General features: G+C 29.9%; 1 protein-coding gene across 3 annotated transcripts in view; it reads right to left on the reverse strand.

Moving 5' to 3' along the window:
• Positions 1-5: 5 nt before the first annotated feature.
• The window catches only part of LOC123268484, a 36624-nt gene continuing 19147 nt past the window's right edge, over positions 6-17482 (reverse strand). For 2 of the 3 annotated variants that reach the window (XM_044733588.1, XM_044733589.1), the window contains 10 exons: positions 8492-8710; positions 7061-7365; positions 6520-6591; positions 5564-5787; positions 5375-5472; positions 4421-4732; positions 3712-4098; positions 3112-3631; positions 2406-2562; positions 6-2304 (listed from right to left, as the gene is read on the reverse strand). In XM_044733588.1, the coding sequence (XP_044589523.1) occupies positions 672-2304; positions 2406-2562; positions 3112-3631; positions 3712-4098; positions 4421-4732; positions 5375-5472; positions 5564-5787; positions 6520-6591; positions 7061-7365; positions 8492-8602 (3819 nt within the window). In that variant the 5' untranslated portion in view covers positions 8603-8710 and the 3' untranslated portion in view covers positions 6-671. The remainder of the gene's footprint in view (positions 2305-2405; positions 2563-3111; positions 3632-3711; positions 4099-4420; positions 4733-5374; positions 5473-5563; positions 5788-6519; positions 6592-7060; positions 7366-8491; positions 8711-17482) is intronic. The other variant, XM_044733590.1, reaches the window with a different exon arrangement.

Here is a 17482-nt window from a genome sequence, read left to right on the forward strand (position 1 = left end):
ATTTATTTATAGTTTAAATAGATTAATTGTTCAAGCAGCTTTTTTAAAATTATAAATTAAATGATTTCTAGCTGATATCTAGAGTACAATTTTGATTCTCTGCTAATATTCTATTCGCGAGCTCCAATTTATTTTTTAAAAAATCATGTGTGCGTCTAATTTTAAATGCAGCATTTATTTTATTATATTAAACATAATTATCAATTTTTATTATTATTATAAGAATGAAAATAAATTAAAAAAAAATAATAAAACTTAGAAAATAGATTAATTTTAATCGCTTAATTGTTCTTTTTTTGTTATATTGTATTCATAACACAATTCGCTACATTCTAATTTGCACAGAATGAAAACGCATACATGTTATGGCAAGTGAAATATTAAACAAATGAATTTCCCTCATAATAAATTGTTTAACAACATCCATAGATACATAAATTACTTGTTTATAACCTTCGCTAAAATATCTAACTGTCTTGATATAAAAAAATTATAAAACAAAGTTCGAGCCACTGTAATATCAACATCTTGAGCCCTCATTTATCATAATTTTATAAATAAACTAAAAAAAAAATTAACGAATACACGAGTCACTTAAAAAAAATAAGTAAAAAAAAAAAAAAATTAATAATTTAAAATGATATCATGGGGAAGCATTGAACGTCAAAATTTTAAACGGTCGTACCGTAAGTGCTGAACATCACCCGAGTGGTATCAGTGTCCAAAGTAACGTCTTCCGGTGACGCAAGATCAACTTTAATAGATCCCGAATTGTTTCTACGTCTGGCCATGCCGCCGCCCCAATTAGAAAGTGTCCAGTGGTAGGTTTCACTTTCGCCTTTGATCTCGCCCTCTTGTAGAACTTCCGCAGTGTCTAGGCCGGTCTCAAGCGACACTGATGACTGGGAAGCAACAGAGTCGAAGCTTGAATCACCACCACCCCCGCGATAGCGACCAACGCACTCGGTAGCCATTTCACCCGGTGATTCCTCGATAGCTCTCAGAATATTTTGACAGAGCTCAGAGTCAAGATCAATAGGGTCTTCGGAGTCGCGATTATGAATATTTACGGCAATATGAGCTGGATGTGGTATGGGAAGTGGTATTACTAGTTTTTCAGCACTGTAAGGACGTATTTCACGTTTCCATGGCTGCCAGCGTCCATCACTAACGGATAATCCCGAGTTAGTTTTACGTCTTGATCTTGGCGATGTCAATAAACTTGTCTCACATCTTTTTTCCGGCTTGCGGCTGTTGCTAGCCTGCTTGGCTCGCGGATTAAAGTACGAGACCTCGAGATACGGACTCTGTACTTGTATGTTACCTCGTGGCGCATAAATAGCGCCCAGTAGATCTAATCCATTGACACCACCTAGTTCAGTGCTGTGAACCATTTCTGTATAACGAGTTAGATCCACTCCTGGATGTGGTTCAAGCTTGAATTTGGTGTCAGTATCATCGAGAGGCTGCAAAAAGTCTAAACTAAATATGTCGGCATACATAAGACCAGCCAACCCGGCCCAGTCACCAACATTCAGGCCTTTATTTTCCCAGAAATCTTCTTCACAACCGTTCAGACGTGCCAGCACGTGCGATGGATACAGTCGCTCAAGCATCAACGCAGCTTGCTGTATAACAATTTTAAGATCAAATGTTGTCAACTTTATCTTGCTTCTTACAGCGACCCCGAGACCAGTTTGCAAATCCTTCCGTCGGCGATCTAGCTTTTCGTGAAGCACAGCAACTAAATCACGCGCCTCTTTCTCCAATGACTTGTAAGGATCACGAGTTTTAGCCAAACTAGTGGCAAATGGACTGAAGCACGCCTCAACAAACTGCGTAAAGTCACGTTGCGGTTGTGTTATAAGACGTTCAGTTTCTTGTTGGAAAGCCAGAAGTTCATCGAGTTCAAGTTTAGCTTCAAAAGCCGCTAATGCTTGCTCTGGTCTTATTTGATAATAATAGTCTGAAGCTAGTCCAGGGCCCGCTATTCTCTTTACAACAAAACTGTCGCTTGCAGGTACACGTCCTCGATTCTTAATCACAAGATGGAACATTGCCGTGTCCCACATTACTCGTATCCAGTATCTTATCACAGCAATTGTGAGTATCAAAAACGAAATTATTGGACATATACATACGGCGACTAATAGTGCGACGATAGGCTGTAAACAGCCCTGGATACCGATATTCCACACGAGTGCTTCCATTACAACTAAATATCGATTTCTACTTGGCTCTGGACTGTCGAGATCCATTACCAGCGCCATGAATGCATGCAGTAATAGTGTTACTATTGGCATCCTGGAAAATATAAAAAAGAAAAGATATTATAAAAGATTTAACTTCATTACTATGCTAATAATGCTGCTTTGAAACAAAGAGTAATAATAATAACAACAGACCATAAAAACGCAGAAAGAGCGATGACGAGTGAACTGAAACTCGCTATAATGCAGATTATGGGAAAGAGGAAGAGAATACCCATAGTTCCCATAAGACCTTTTACTCCATAATTCCAGAGTCTATTTATGTGTCTCGTCATTCCTTTTCCAATAAATCCTATCAAAAAATAAATAACAAATTTGTTTATTCATATAGACAAAGCGGTAATCGGAAAAAATTTTTAAGTTATGAAAAATTCATTAAAATTATTATAAAATAAGAATTATAATATCCACCCCCACAATTTTCCTGAAAAACAATTAAAATTTATTTAGCAGATATTTGATAATTTTAAGAATATTTTTAACAAATAAATTATGGCAAAAAAAAATAAGAAAAAAAATTGACATGTAGAAATTTTTAAAAATTAAAAATCCAATTTTTTAAAAATAATTTTTTGGACAAAATTTGTCTGTTAAATAAAATTAAAAAATTGTCAGGTGACTGCTAACTTTAATCTCATTGAAAAACAAGCACCCCCAGAATGATCGCTCAATTTTTTGTTACAAAAAAAAAATATTATTATTATTTTTATTTTATAATAATTTTAATGAAATAATATGAATTTTTCAAAACTTAAAAATTTTTTCCGGGTCTATTTTTTCTGGTCTATTTTTTCCGGGATTCAGACAAAACAATGATAATTAATTATTAATAATAAATTACCAGTGTCAGGCTCAGTCTCAAAGTGGGTCCGACTTTTACTGATATGCCGCCAAAGTGCAATCAATCGTGAACATAACGTCGGTGTTTGGGAGGATTTTCGCGGAAAAAGTGTCCCATTAAGTTGGCTCAACTCCAAATCCGGTGTGAAGGTCTCAACCAGTAGAAGCGCACGTAACGAGACACGGCTGCACCAGGGTACTGCTACGCCAAACAGAAACATTGCGTTCCACGTCCAGCACCACGTTCGGGCAATGTAGTTTATCCACCGCCACATTGGCCATCGTGTTGTCGTTGTGTGACAAATCTCTCGTTCAACCAAAAAGACCGGCTGACTAGGATCTGCTCTAGGGGTTGTAATCGATGTCGGCGTGTTGCTTAAAACTGTAGGGATTATTTCGGACACTCCTTGGAAATTTCGTCTTACGATCCAGTTACGTGGTAGCCAGATTTGCGTTGGCCATTGGAAATTACGTGTTGGTGTTTTTACTTTACGTAACTCTTTTAGTAAGACTGGTTCACGCTGTAATTTTAATGCAATTAAATTGTCTATTTATTTTTAAGTCATTAGAAGAATAAATAGATTGAAATAGATTAAAGTACCTCTTTCATGAATGTCAAGTCACGATTGAGGAAGTAAACAGTTTGACGTAAATTCTGTCGATTACACAAAGACAATGCTTCTTCGTGTGCGCTCCATTCACATTCTTCAATAAAATTAGCCTCAGCTTCTCTCATTCTGTCTCGCATCCATGGTCCTATTCGCGCAAGAACCGGATGTTCACTTTCCATTTTATAACGCAAAGATTCCTTGGTATGTTGCAACTTTCGCTGGACATTTTGAACCGCTCGGTGCATCAGTACCACAGATTGAGCTTGTTCAATCAAAAGCTGGGCTATCCCATCGCCTAGGGCCAAGATATCCGGATGAGAAAGTATGCTCGAGTACACTCGCTGGAGGTATTCTCGCATTACCGCTTCATTTACTTGCTAAAACATAATATTACAAAAAAAAAAATAAAATATAAATCTCATTTCTTTCAAGAAAAATAATATAAATATCGACGTTCTAATTAGGAAATTTCTAACTCCAATTTAGAGAATCTTCCATTTGTACGAAAAAAAAATTAGTTCAAAATTTATTATCACTTTAAAAAACAATTTAGTATCTAATAGGGGTATAGTATTTTGCTTTGGATCATTTAAATAATTTATAATTAGATTATTGCTACATCAAAATATTAAAAAATCACTCTCTAAAAATTAAGGAGTTAGACCAATTGCTAATTAGACCGTCGATATAAATACTTGCCTGTTCAATTTCTTCGTCGCTCTTTTTTTGTGCTCGTAATTCCGAAATAAGTCTTTCGCGAAAATGTAAAAACCATCCACGCGTTTCGCGTTCCAATATAGTTACCAGGGTCGATAAAGCTTTTCTAATGATGTCACGACTAAATAATCTCAAATCAACAGCAGTACCGGCAGGTGTCCCAAAGACAAAAGGCACCGAGACTGGTAGCAATTGCGATGATTCGCGTTCCACTTCAAACTTTTCCATCGTCGCTCTTCGTAATTGTTTGCGTATAAAACCGCAAAGTAATTCCAGTGAATCGTCATACTCAGGCTTTTGTTGTAAATACACATCCATTTTATGTACATGGAAATAATAATAATGATAATGATAATAATTTTATTAAAATCAAAGATGGTTAATATTATAAGCCAGACTACCCGGTAGAGCATTTGGCGCGTAACCAAAAGATCCAGGTTCGAGTCCTGGTCTGGGCTATCTGAATTATTTTTTCAGTCACTGAAAAAAGTTACACTGAGTAAAAAATTACATCTTTCTCTAATCATAATTGTCAAAACAAATTTTAATTGTTATTTTCACCTAAATTTTCTCTGATGGTATTGAGACTTCATACCGATAAAATAATATGGTGAAGAAATAATAATGAAAAATTAGTCATTATCCAAAAATTTGGATCGGGTAGTCTGGCTTATAATATTAACCATCTTTGATTTTAATAAATATAAAACACCGATCTTCATATATTAAATATACAATAATAATAATAATAATAATAATAACAATAATAATGAGATTAATTAAAATTAAATATGTAACTAAGTATAGTAACAGATTAAAAGTTATCAATTACAAGTTTGAAATTTCAAATTGCAAATTTCAACTCATAGAATCAGAAATATAAATTAATGTAATTGAATTTAAACTTTTAAAGAATAATTAACTCTGTCACCTTACCCGACAAACTAACTCTGCTACAAGATAACGACATCTCTCTTCACGAATTTTACCATCTAAATTTTGCGCTTGAAGTGACGGTACTCCAATAATTATATCTGAAATTTTAATTTTATTTATCATTTAGTGGAATTTTATTAAAAATAAATAAAATTATTAATTGTTAATTAGTAATAATAATAAATTTACCCAGAAGTCTTAAAAATCCAGTCAACAATGCTTTAAGTGCTTGTGAAATACTAAAACAATGAGATACTAGTCGCGCTCTAGCAGTAACGACAATAAATCTTGTTGCCAAAGCTAAATCTTTCAGTAAAGTCTCTCTTCTGCGATCTCTGCCTCGCTGGAGAAGTCCACTGAGTCGCCATCGGTGTGTTTGACCCGTGAAATTTATTGAATCCACCTCAAATTCTCTGTAAAGTTAAATCCTAATTAAAAATTAAAAACTAGGTAATGTCAGCGCACACGCCTCACTGTCTTGCACTCGTTAGCTTTTTTTGCCGCACATTTGACAAACCAGGTGATTTATACAAAATACGTGATGATTAAATTACCAGGATAAAAACGAAACTTGGACAGAAAACACTTATTAAAACAATTAATTATTAAATAAAATTAAACTATAAATAATATACATAAATAATTAATGAAACAAGATAGCATAAATTATTGATTTTCCACGCACCATATACACACCAATTGTTCTAATTAATACTAGTATAGGCTTACAAAGCTCACTAATGTTTAAAGAAATAGTTTAATTGCTTCTATTGTAAAAGAATGTAAGTGTATATTTATAAATACATTTTTTTGTGTTTTACACGTTCCCCCTTTTATGCTAATTAAACGTAGAACTAGTTTATACATTTATTGTGCTATTTTCTATTTAAAAACCTTCACCGTTGTTTTTGGCAAGTTATTTTTTATGTTTATGTACACAAGTCATGCTGGTAAAAAATTTCAAAAGCTCATATAAACTTTTAAATAGTCTGTTTTAAATTTGTTAGACTTGAGCTTCCCATTTATTAATTCACAGATTTATATTTAGTATTATATTAATTAAAAGTCAACACAGTGAATAATATTATTATAATTGTATAATTATTATTAACATGATGGAGTGTCGGGATTGTGTAATAACGTACCCGCATCTCCGAATGCTCTCCAATTGAGTGGCATTAAGCTTCTTCGGCTTTCCATACTTATCCTTGTGCAAGCTTTACAGAAATTGTTAACAAATAAAGTCAAGTATTTATCTAATTAATTATTTCATTTATGTTTAAGATTAATTTATTAATTTAATTCAATTTTTAAGTATTATTATTGACGCGCAAAATTGCCAATTGTGTAAAAAAAATTTTTTTTTTTTATTTAAACATGACTTTATAATTTGAAAAAAAAAAATTGATCTTTTAAATACGCAGTGTAAGAGTATAAAAATAAATTTTAATTAAATCTATATGACTATGATAATTTTAAAAATCTAAAATGTAAATGTTCTATAGCTACATTAATTTCAAGCGTATTATCTAATTTTTTACTAATTATAAGACACTAGCTGTATGAGGACGAGCTAAATTGTGTAAAAATGAAATTATTGATTATTAATTATAATTAATTATTTAAGTTTAATTTTATCAGATTAAAATCTTAAGTAGTTTTTTATGTTGGCTAAAAAAAACCCACCCTCGCTCTCGGATACTTTCTAGCTGCTTGTTTGTGAGCCTCCGCGGCTCTCCTTTGCTGTCGACGGCTACGGCATCAAGCTCGTCGAAACTCGGTGCAACGAATAAATCTCTCAAGTGATGCTTCTTCCGGACCAATGTATCTTCTCCATCAGTGCAGGCTGATAGTGGTGGTGGCAGTACAATTGGAAATGTTCGCCAGTGGTACAAAAATTGTTGAGCAACTTCTTTAATATTGTGTACCAAGGCCTCCACCTCGGCTGGTGCGCCTCGAAGATGACTTGCATCAAACTCAACAGGTTCTTTCTGTAAAATATTTTTAATAATTAATAACTAGCAACCTTGCAGTCATTATGTGACTGCCGTGACTTCTGAACTATGAATAAATAAAATTTTGCTTTGTTAAATAATGACTTTTGTTAAATTGCACTGTACTTTCTTAAATATTGACGTTTTTAAAGATATAAGCTCATCCTGGTGTTACACTAATCAAGAGCTTTCATTTGACTATCCACATGTATTTTTGATATATTTTTCATATATAGATATATATAACATATATAAATATATGAAAAATTGATGTGGGTACTCAAATGAAAGGTCTTGATGAGTATAACATCGGAATGAGCTTATATCTTAAAAAATGTCAATAGTTCACAAGATATTCGTTAAATTGCACTGAACTTTCTTAAACTCTTGACCTTTTTAAGGATATAAGCTCTTCCTGATGTTACACTCATCAAGAGCTTTCATTTGAGTACCCACATGCATTTTGATATATTTTTCATATATAAATATATATAATATATATAAATATATAAAATATATGAAAAATTGATGTGGGTACTCAAATGAAAGGTCTTGATAAGTGTAACACCGAGATGAGCTTATATCTTAAAAAATGTCAATAGTTCACAAGATATTCGTTAAATTGCACTGTACTTTCTTAACTATTGACCTTTTTAAAGATATAAGCTCTTCCTGATGTTACACTCATCAAGAGCTTCCATTTGAGTATCCACATGTATTTTTGATATATTTTTCATATATACATATATATATATATGAAAAATTGATGTGGGTACTCAAATGAAAGGTCTTAATGAGTGTAACATCGGGATGAGCTTATATCTTAAAAAATGTCAATAGTTCACAAGATACAAGGTCATTAATTAATTATGTATTTAGAGATAGAGCATTTTCGAATGCAGCCTAATTACTTATCATCATAAATTGACTATTGGTAAGAATGATATGAAACCTTGAAAAGGCACAACTCCAGGCCAAGACCTTTCTAATAATACGAAATTTAAAAATAAAAACCCATTTTATCATATAAATACACCGGCCACAAAATTTTGCTTATTCTCTTAATAATATAGATTAACAATTAATGAAAACAGAAAAATAATATAGCTTTATGGATAATTACCTCAGGTTGGAGTCCATCATTAATATGATAAGGTTGAGGTGGAGGATAAGCCTGATGGTTAGGCCCGGAATTAGCAGAGTTCGCAGACGTAATATTTAAATTATGGGGCATGTCGCGCGTAAATAGAGTGCGCGGGGGCTGGGGTCAGCTGCCCCGAACACCCACAATCTCATCATACACCATGTTGCTTGTTGCCACCATTTATCATTCCTCTTTCTTCTGTAAAATTAAAAAATAAAAATAAAAACACCGGTATAGTAATTAATAAATCATTTAGTTGTTTAACCTCAATAAAAAGTTAATCATTGATTTTGAATTTTTTATTACCACCTATAAGTTTAATTTACAGTGAATCGATTAATCAGTGAGAGCTGGTAACTCCCACACAAGCTTTAAATAATACTGCAAAATTAGACTATTTCAACGATCGATATTTTAATTTTTATTTTCAACAGTTTAAATTATGTTTAAATGAAGGCAATTTGTGAAAGTTTTTAAAGGGAATATTAAATGAAATTATTTTTAGTTAAACAGAAATTTTCTTCAATCAAGTTACTTTTTCTATCAGTGAAGATGAAGTTTTCTTCAAGAAGTATATTTCGCGTAACTAATGCCTAAAGGGCGTAGAAAAAAAGATTTTTTTTCCAATCAGCTTGGAAATGTATAAAAAGTAAATGCATAAAAGTAAAAAACTGTTTGAAAAGCTAAAAAGTTTTTTTTTTAATTTACGTCCTTTTGGCTTGAAGAAAAAAAATTTTATAAGCCAAAAGAGCATACATGAAAAAATAGTCAAAATAGCTTCTTCACTGAAAAAAAATTAACCTGATTTGAGAGAAAAATTTTTGAACCAAGAAAATAATTTTGAAGAGGGTAATTGTCTTGAATCAAGACGAAAAATTTTTCAATCAAGTAAAATTTCCTTAAATCAAGAAAAAATTTTTTAGTTCAAGAATTTTTCTACTCAAATCAAAAAGATTAAGTTCTTGAAAATTATATACTTGATTCAAGAAAACTTTTTTTTCTGTGTAAGAACCTCAAAACCTGGAAACCCAACAAAAAAATAATTTTTGGAAGTTAGACTGAAAACATCCCAATTTTTTGAAATTTTCAATTTTTCGTATTTTGTGAAAATTCATTGAAAAAATTTGAAATTTAATTTTTAACTTTTCGTTAAAAAAATTGAATATTTCCAAAAATTGGGCAAAAAATTTATTTTCTTAACAGGCGAGACCAGTGATTGCAGTTTCAATCGATTTAGCGAAACGAATGAAAATTTTGAAAAAACGTTTTTAGAGATAATAGATAATTTAATAAACTATTTCACCACAAAGCGTTTATTTCAAAAATTTCATTCGTTTCGTGAAACCAATCGAAACTGCAATTGCTCTGCTGTTGGGAGTACGACAGAGATAGTTTCGTTGAACTCCGTGAGAGCAAAGCGAGAAAAAGATGGTCTCGCCTGTTAAGGTATTAATTTTAAAAATTCTAAATTTTTGTATACTTATTAAGGACATGATGACACAATCACCCTTCAAATTTTAAGTCGATTAACCACCTATAACCCGAGGTGAATTCAATTAAAAATTGGATATTTAGCATTGATCGCATACGCTCTCTGCAGTTCTGTACCAGTTTCTTAGTTATAAAAAAAACTGTCAGAAACTTCCAAAAAACTGACAGTCTTTTGATGTATTTGTTGTGAGTTTAGAAAAAAATAAAAAAAAATTTTCGACCTTCTAATTATTTATAAATAACGGATTAAAATTCAACAATTTATGAAAAAGTACACATCTCCACGGGTACAGTCTTGGGTAAAAATTATGGATTACTTACAATTAGCTACAAGCTCATATACTTTTATGGCGCGTATAATCTCTAATTTTTTGACAATATTTTACCATAAAAACTACCTTAATGAAGAAAGATGAAGAATTACAAATTATTACAGCACAACACCTCGAGTTTCAATAAAAAAATCCGGTATTTTGTTTCGCTTCCGGGTCGACATGAAAAGACAGAGATCTAATTACGCCCTACGATATGTCTCATATCATGAATTTACAAAAGCTCTAACAACAAAAAAAAACTTTGGTTGTTTACTCAAAGGTACACTGCACGATACATGCTGGTTGGTAACTAACTCCTCTGACAGATGAGAATATTTAAAAAAGAATATAAAAAAAAAATAGGTCAGGTCCTTTTAGAGAGATCGGATATTCCAGTAACAAATTGTTCTCACGTACTGTACAATGAATAGAGTTTTACTAGCTCTTATTTCTTGAATTATGGGTGAATGCACGAAATAGTTTAAGTATTAATAGCTTGAATATATACATATATATTTATAATCAAGCTTCAGAAAATGTACTCGAGCGACAGTACAAGTACGCGGGATAGAAATTCAACGGAGTAATTTAAATTGTTGCTGAACAATAGAATGTTTTAAATACTATCGCATTAAAGTTATTTTATTTTATTTTATTTTATATTGTATTGTTTTATATTAAAGGCTAAATTAATAAATTAATCAGCTCAAATTTAATTGTAATTCATGTTGAATAAAATTTGATTAATATTTTAAAGTTTGAGGTATAATTAAAAGATAAAGATAAATATTTATTTAATGGATTTGTAATTAAAATACAAGATTACGAGTGAGTAAATATTAGCATTATCGGCAGGAGCTTGTTTAAGAGTGTCATGGATAGGTTAAAAGCTTCGAGATTACTCATACTCATGAAATTTAATATAAAGTGCATTTATGTCATTAAATAAGTTGATATTGCTATTGCTGTTATTTATAATGCTATAATGAAAGTAAAGAATTTGATAAATAAATGAATGAAATAGAAGAAAAAAAAGAAGTATGTTTATAGAGCAAAAAGCGAAAATATTGAAGACTTTATTGTGCAATAATTACTGCGCTTGAGACTATCTGCTTCAGAAAGCACATTTCTCTTTATGGTTTAATAAAACCACTGGTTGTAAAGATAGACATGAGTTTTATAGGCATCTATGAACGCCAATATAATTTTTAAGTAGCTATCAAATTAAGAGCTTTGATGTTGTATTTTAGTTCAACAAATAACTTTTTTTTTATTGTTGAAAAAAATTTTTAATTGAAATTATTTTCTTATTCAATTTTTTTAATTTTCATAAATTCTGTAAGAAATATATTTAAAAACTGTAAAAATTGATATTTAGAATTGTATTTTATATTTTAATCACACCCAAATTGTACAATGTAAAAAATTGATCAAAGGTAAGGATAAAAAACAGACCATCATAAAATGTTTATTTCACGACTTTTAAATTATTTATTTAGTCTACATCAAGCTCAGAAAAAAACCATGACAGTAAGTCATAAAGTATTTTAAGATCCGAAATACTAGTCATGAACAATCTAACATTACATTAATAAATTGTTCAATTAATTAATCAATATACGATCTCTACATTTGATAAAAAAAAATCCATTAACTAAATAAAAAAACAGACTCACAATTACAACGTGAGCGACATCATGATAATAGAAACGTCATAAAATAAAAATTACATAATAATAGTTAATTTTTGTCTAATTACCTTTGATCAATTTTTTGCAATTTATAAAAATATTATTTGAAACTAATTTTTATATTTTCAAGATGGACTTTTTGAAAATTATATTTTGAAACTGTAAATTTTCAATTTTTTTTGCTCAAAGCACCTGACTATTAAAATTTACATTACAAATTTAAAAAATTCAATTGTTCTTTCTTTTGCGTAATATTTATTTAAAATAAAATTTTTTTTAAATATTAAATTTATAATTATTTTGAGAAGATATTTAAAAAAAAACTCTTGCGTGTTTTTAAATGCATTTTATACAATGAGTAAACAGAATGGATCAGTGAGAGGTCGCAAGTACCAGAACCACATTTGCTGACTGTCAATTAGCGGTGAGGATAATGATGCCTCAAATAATACCAGTGATATTAAATTTTTTTCTTCTTATATCAATAATAATATTATTACATGCGTATCAAGTATACTCACTCACCGCACGTAAATTTATATAAAAACCATATCACATTTTCAGTATAAAGTATCTTATGAATAATAATTTTATTTATCATCATATACAAGCATAAAAAAACTGTCAAATAAAACTCGTGGTTTTTGACAAACGAGACTAGAAAAATAATTCCGAATAATTAGACCATGTGACGTGTTTCTATGAGAAAAATCAATAAACGCTAGGCTTCTGGATTCAATTTAATAATTCTGGACGCGGCACTGTTTAATATTTAAATACTTTCGGTATTTTCCGAGAATATTTATTATTTAAATAATTTTAATAATCTCTCACGCAGAAAAATCTTTCCAGATGAATAAAAATCTAATTTTAATTCTACTAAAAACGCCGAGTTTAGTTGACTCAAATGGAAAATTATTAATTTATATTTGAAGTAAATATATTATTGTGTGAATGAATTTATTACCCATTTAATTCTATTCATCGAAGCCCGATAAAATAAAATTAAGCTTGCACTGTAAATCGAAGTGTTTTAAAAGTGACTACAAAAGGGCATTTAACATGGGAAATTAAACCACATGGAAGTGTTTTAAAAGTGACTACAATGCTTCAAGATAGGAACAAAACACTTTATGTGTGTTTTGTTAAAACACTTGGATTTACAGTGTGGCAGATTTATATTTATTTATGTATTTACACACCGTAATAATATTATAAATAATTTCAATGTCAGAACTTTTGTAAACGTTATCGATTTTTCGGTGCGCAGTAGATAAGGGTCTGTATTTTTATCATTAATTTATTTATTTCCATTTTGTCTGCCTTCTTTATTTACCCGTATAATCGAAAATCATTACTACTGTTATTCTGTTAGTCTGTTATTTATCAGAAACTTATTCAAGGATTATTGAAAATTGAAGCGAGCAAACGGTTAAGTCGAGACGAGCAATCTGAGATAAAAAAGGTTAAAAAATTTTATTTACGTCTGATCCTTTGGTACGTGCCTAAACGGGTGTGGTTTTTAAACTTTTATATAGACACGAATAAAACTACAATGACGTACTTTTCTATTCACTGTTTTATTTATATTTTCTTTTTTTCTTTTTTTTTTTTCGTTTCACGATAGCTGCTAATCGATTGTTTGCGTGTAAGAGTTATTTGCAGTAATTATGCAGTCGCAAACGCCTCACTGAGAACACTAACTTTTAAATAATGAGGCCGGCTCAATTAACTTTATTTAAATAATAAAAATTAAAGTCCCCGAACAATCTAATTACCGAAAACAGTTAAGTGATGAAAGTAAAATCACCATTTAAATTTATCTCGGAATTTTTGAATTATTAAATGTTTTATCAGCCTAGCGATAGAATATACCTACTAACTGGATATTTATTTAAGACAAATACATCAACTAGATTTAATGATCTATAGACAGCATTCACCGACTTTTGACCCACTTGGAAGCTAACGAGTACTTGTAACCTTAAAACCCGGCTATTGCTCAAGTAAAGACACAACCTGGACTACTAATACTTCTAGGTATGTATGTATGTACAATGTACTTAAGCTCTTTTTTATACGAGCTTAAAAATAAATTATAAAAAAAGAGACCAGCCAGACTTGAAGACTCACACCATGTTAAATTTACGTAAACATCTTTTAACTACTCTGTAACATTTTTTATATTCTTTTCATAAATATTCCCCTCTTAGACAGACATTACATGCTTATTTTATGATGATTATTAGATATTTATTATTATTAGATTTAAATATTTGTTCATGGTTTTAAATAAAATGGAAATTTTTTCATGAAATCAGAAGCTTTAATCAAGTTTAAAAAATTATTATTATTATAATCATTATTAATTTGAACTTATAATCTTTATAAAACAAATAATAATAATAGAATTTTATTTGCATAACCAGTGTCTTTTACAAAGTTTTTACATGTCTATATAAGAGTAAATATTTGAAAAAATCTTAAATACTGTATACTAAGTCAAAAATTTAATTCTTTAGTGACTGTGATAAGGATAAACTCAGTGCAATACATAAAATTCTAATTGAACTAAGTATAAGTAAAAGTGAAACTAATAATTTATACCTTAAATCCCTATTTTTCTTTTTTTTAACAATTATTTACCAAGTGAACATCGATGTAATCCTAAACCAAATTTATCTAAAATATTCTTACTTATATAGAGTAAAAGTACCGTTTTTGGCCAGTTAACATTTAAATTAATTTATAAAAAATTATAATATTATAACCATATTTTTGTTGAGTTTTAAAAGATTTATATTAAAATAAATTGAGTTTGTAATGATTTATTAATATAAATTCATTTACTATGTAACGAAATTTGTCATTTGGCCTGTGTCTTGGTTTTAATAAGCCACATTCTAAATTCTAAATTCTAAATTCTATATAGTAAATTAATTACCTTAATACAAAATGTTACAAATAATTGGATTTAGGGTAATTAATACAAATAAAGTGGCTTTGAAAGTGACTGAATAGGAAATTGTAAGATATAAAGGACGTACACTGAGAAAAAAAAATATTTTTATTAAGAAAATTTTCTTGAGACAGGAATTTATGTTCTTGAAAATTTTCAAGAATATATATTCTTAGCTCAAAAATTGTTAAATTGATTGAAATAATTTTTAATTAATTTAAATAAAGCTATTCTTTTGTTTATCTATTATCCAAAGATAAATATTGATATTCTTCTCTTCAGAAATTAATAATTAATAATAATAGAATATTTGATCGTCAGCGAGTTTCTTGAGCCAAGAAATTGTTAATTGAGCAAAAGTATTTTTTTTTCTCAGTATAAGATAAAACAATTATGAATTTAGAGGCTGTTTTTGATTTTGTAACAAAATTTACAATATGCAAAAAGCTTTTGGGTTGATTCCAAGGTCCAGGTTTCTAAGATTTCCAAGGAGATCGTGACGTAGATCGTTGACAGTCCATTCTTTTAAAAATTTCTCTCTAGGTACACTAAGTGCTGGACAGTTGGACAACTAATAATAATAATACTTTTTGAAACTTGATAAAAACTTTTGATTTCATAGAATTATTATTATTTTATTTTTTTTTTTATACAAACTAAAATAACTTGTTATAAAATTGTCAGCAAGTGTTAAAAGTTGGGATGTATAGGTTGAGAAAGGTCAATGATCTTCGCATTAGTTAAACGAAGAAAAAGTGATAAAGAAAAGAAGACTGAGGTTAGTAATTCTCAGATGAACGTGCCAAGACTGTACTACTAATGTGTACAGAGATTGTTATACTTGTAGTAGTGCAGACTTAATGCTATACTATGACAAGCATAGCCAAGCTACTACAAGTATAAATCCCCGGGCGACGATTAACCACACCAGGTTTAGTTTTTACACACGTGTATCGTCGTCATATCAGGTAGTATGAGCATGAATGGAGGGCATTCACGAGTCAACATGTTCAGTATAACATACATCGACGTATACAATGTCTATGACCAGCCAGACGTCTATATGCATCATGATCCCTCACTCACGATCATGATAAATATGTTTTCTACGTGCACCAATGAAAGTTCAATTTCACCGACCCCTGTATCTCATACTGGTACTTGGGAATTTATGTCATGGTCTACCTTTGCGTATTTTCCTTATTAATTCTCTAGATCAATTTCCGGAAAATAATACGATTATTAATTGTTTTAGAGGACCCACCAGAAACATTGACTTATATTGGTTGGGAAGATAAAATAGCAGGGGGTTGATCATTTTAAGGGTCAAGTTGTGTTCTTTTTTCTCAAAACATAAATTCAAGGTATAGCTATCAAATATTTAGTTTAGAATAGGTGGAGTTTTACTTTTAGATATAAATTATTATTTCAATTTAATTTAATTAAATAGTATTTTTAAAAATTAATAAATTGAGAAGAAATAATTTATAAATTATTGTCAGAAATTTTTAATTAAAAAAATGTACAAGATTATTGTATTTTATAGGACAACTGTTTTTATTTTCAATGATATAAAAAAGGCAAAGTTTACAAACCGTAACAAAACTTATCGTAATTTATGTCTTCACATAAAACCCGTTACATATCGTCAGAATTTAACAATTCATCATCTACAGCGATAAAATTTTTTAAAGACTCTATAAAAATAAAAGCAAGTGGAAAAATGGAATAAAAGTGATAATAATAATGTAAACTTATGGGAACAACTTATTAGAACGATTGTTATCACAGTATTTTAAACGAGTACAATGGAGATGGAGAAATTCCTTTGAGCAATAATTAGAGGCTGACAATTGAGCTAATATTACCACTTTACAAGCTCGTGCAGAGCTACTTCTCCAATATTCGGTCAACTTAGACGCATCAGTTTCCGAGAGACTTACTGTCAAAGGTTACTTCAAATGATTAGACTTGCAATACACCAGCTATATACTGAAAAACTAAAGAGAAGCGACGTAGAGTTCAATATGCTCATTGAAGCTCAAAGAAACAGAGCAATACCCTGTAGATGGTTTAGCATATATATTGTTTAAGTTTAACCGAAGAAAAGAATGTTGGGTCATCACAAGAGCTTGAAATTTGAATTTTCAACAGTAAACAATGTCTTTGATTCTACAATCTGGATATTACTATGCGTTAGAAGTAGAAGATTATATTTTATTGGTGAAGAAATTTTAGTGAATTATTCACTAACTTCAAATATATCAATGAATATTAAAAACTTAAACTATTCAAAAATCTATATTTATACTGATGATAAATAAAAAGTTTTTTTCAAGTGCCTAACTGAACAAACTGCCAGATTAATTTATATTAAATGTATATCAAAAGGTGGAGCATATATCAAAGAAGGTTTTTAGTAACCTACATTTTTTGATTTAGTAAATAATAAATTAAATTATCTTCGGATTTTTTTCAATAATTAAATTAGATCTAAAAAAAATATTTTTTTTTT

This window comes from Cotesia glomerata, linkage group LG7 (genome assembly GCF_020080835.1).
Source record: "Cotesia glomerata isolate CgM1 linkage group LG7, MPM_Cglom_v2.3, whole genome shotgun sequence".
Classification (NCBI taxonomy): Eukaryota; Metazoa; Arthropoda; class Insecta; order Hymenoptera; family Braconidae; genus Cotesia; species Cotesia glomerata.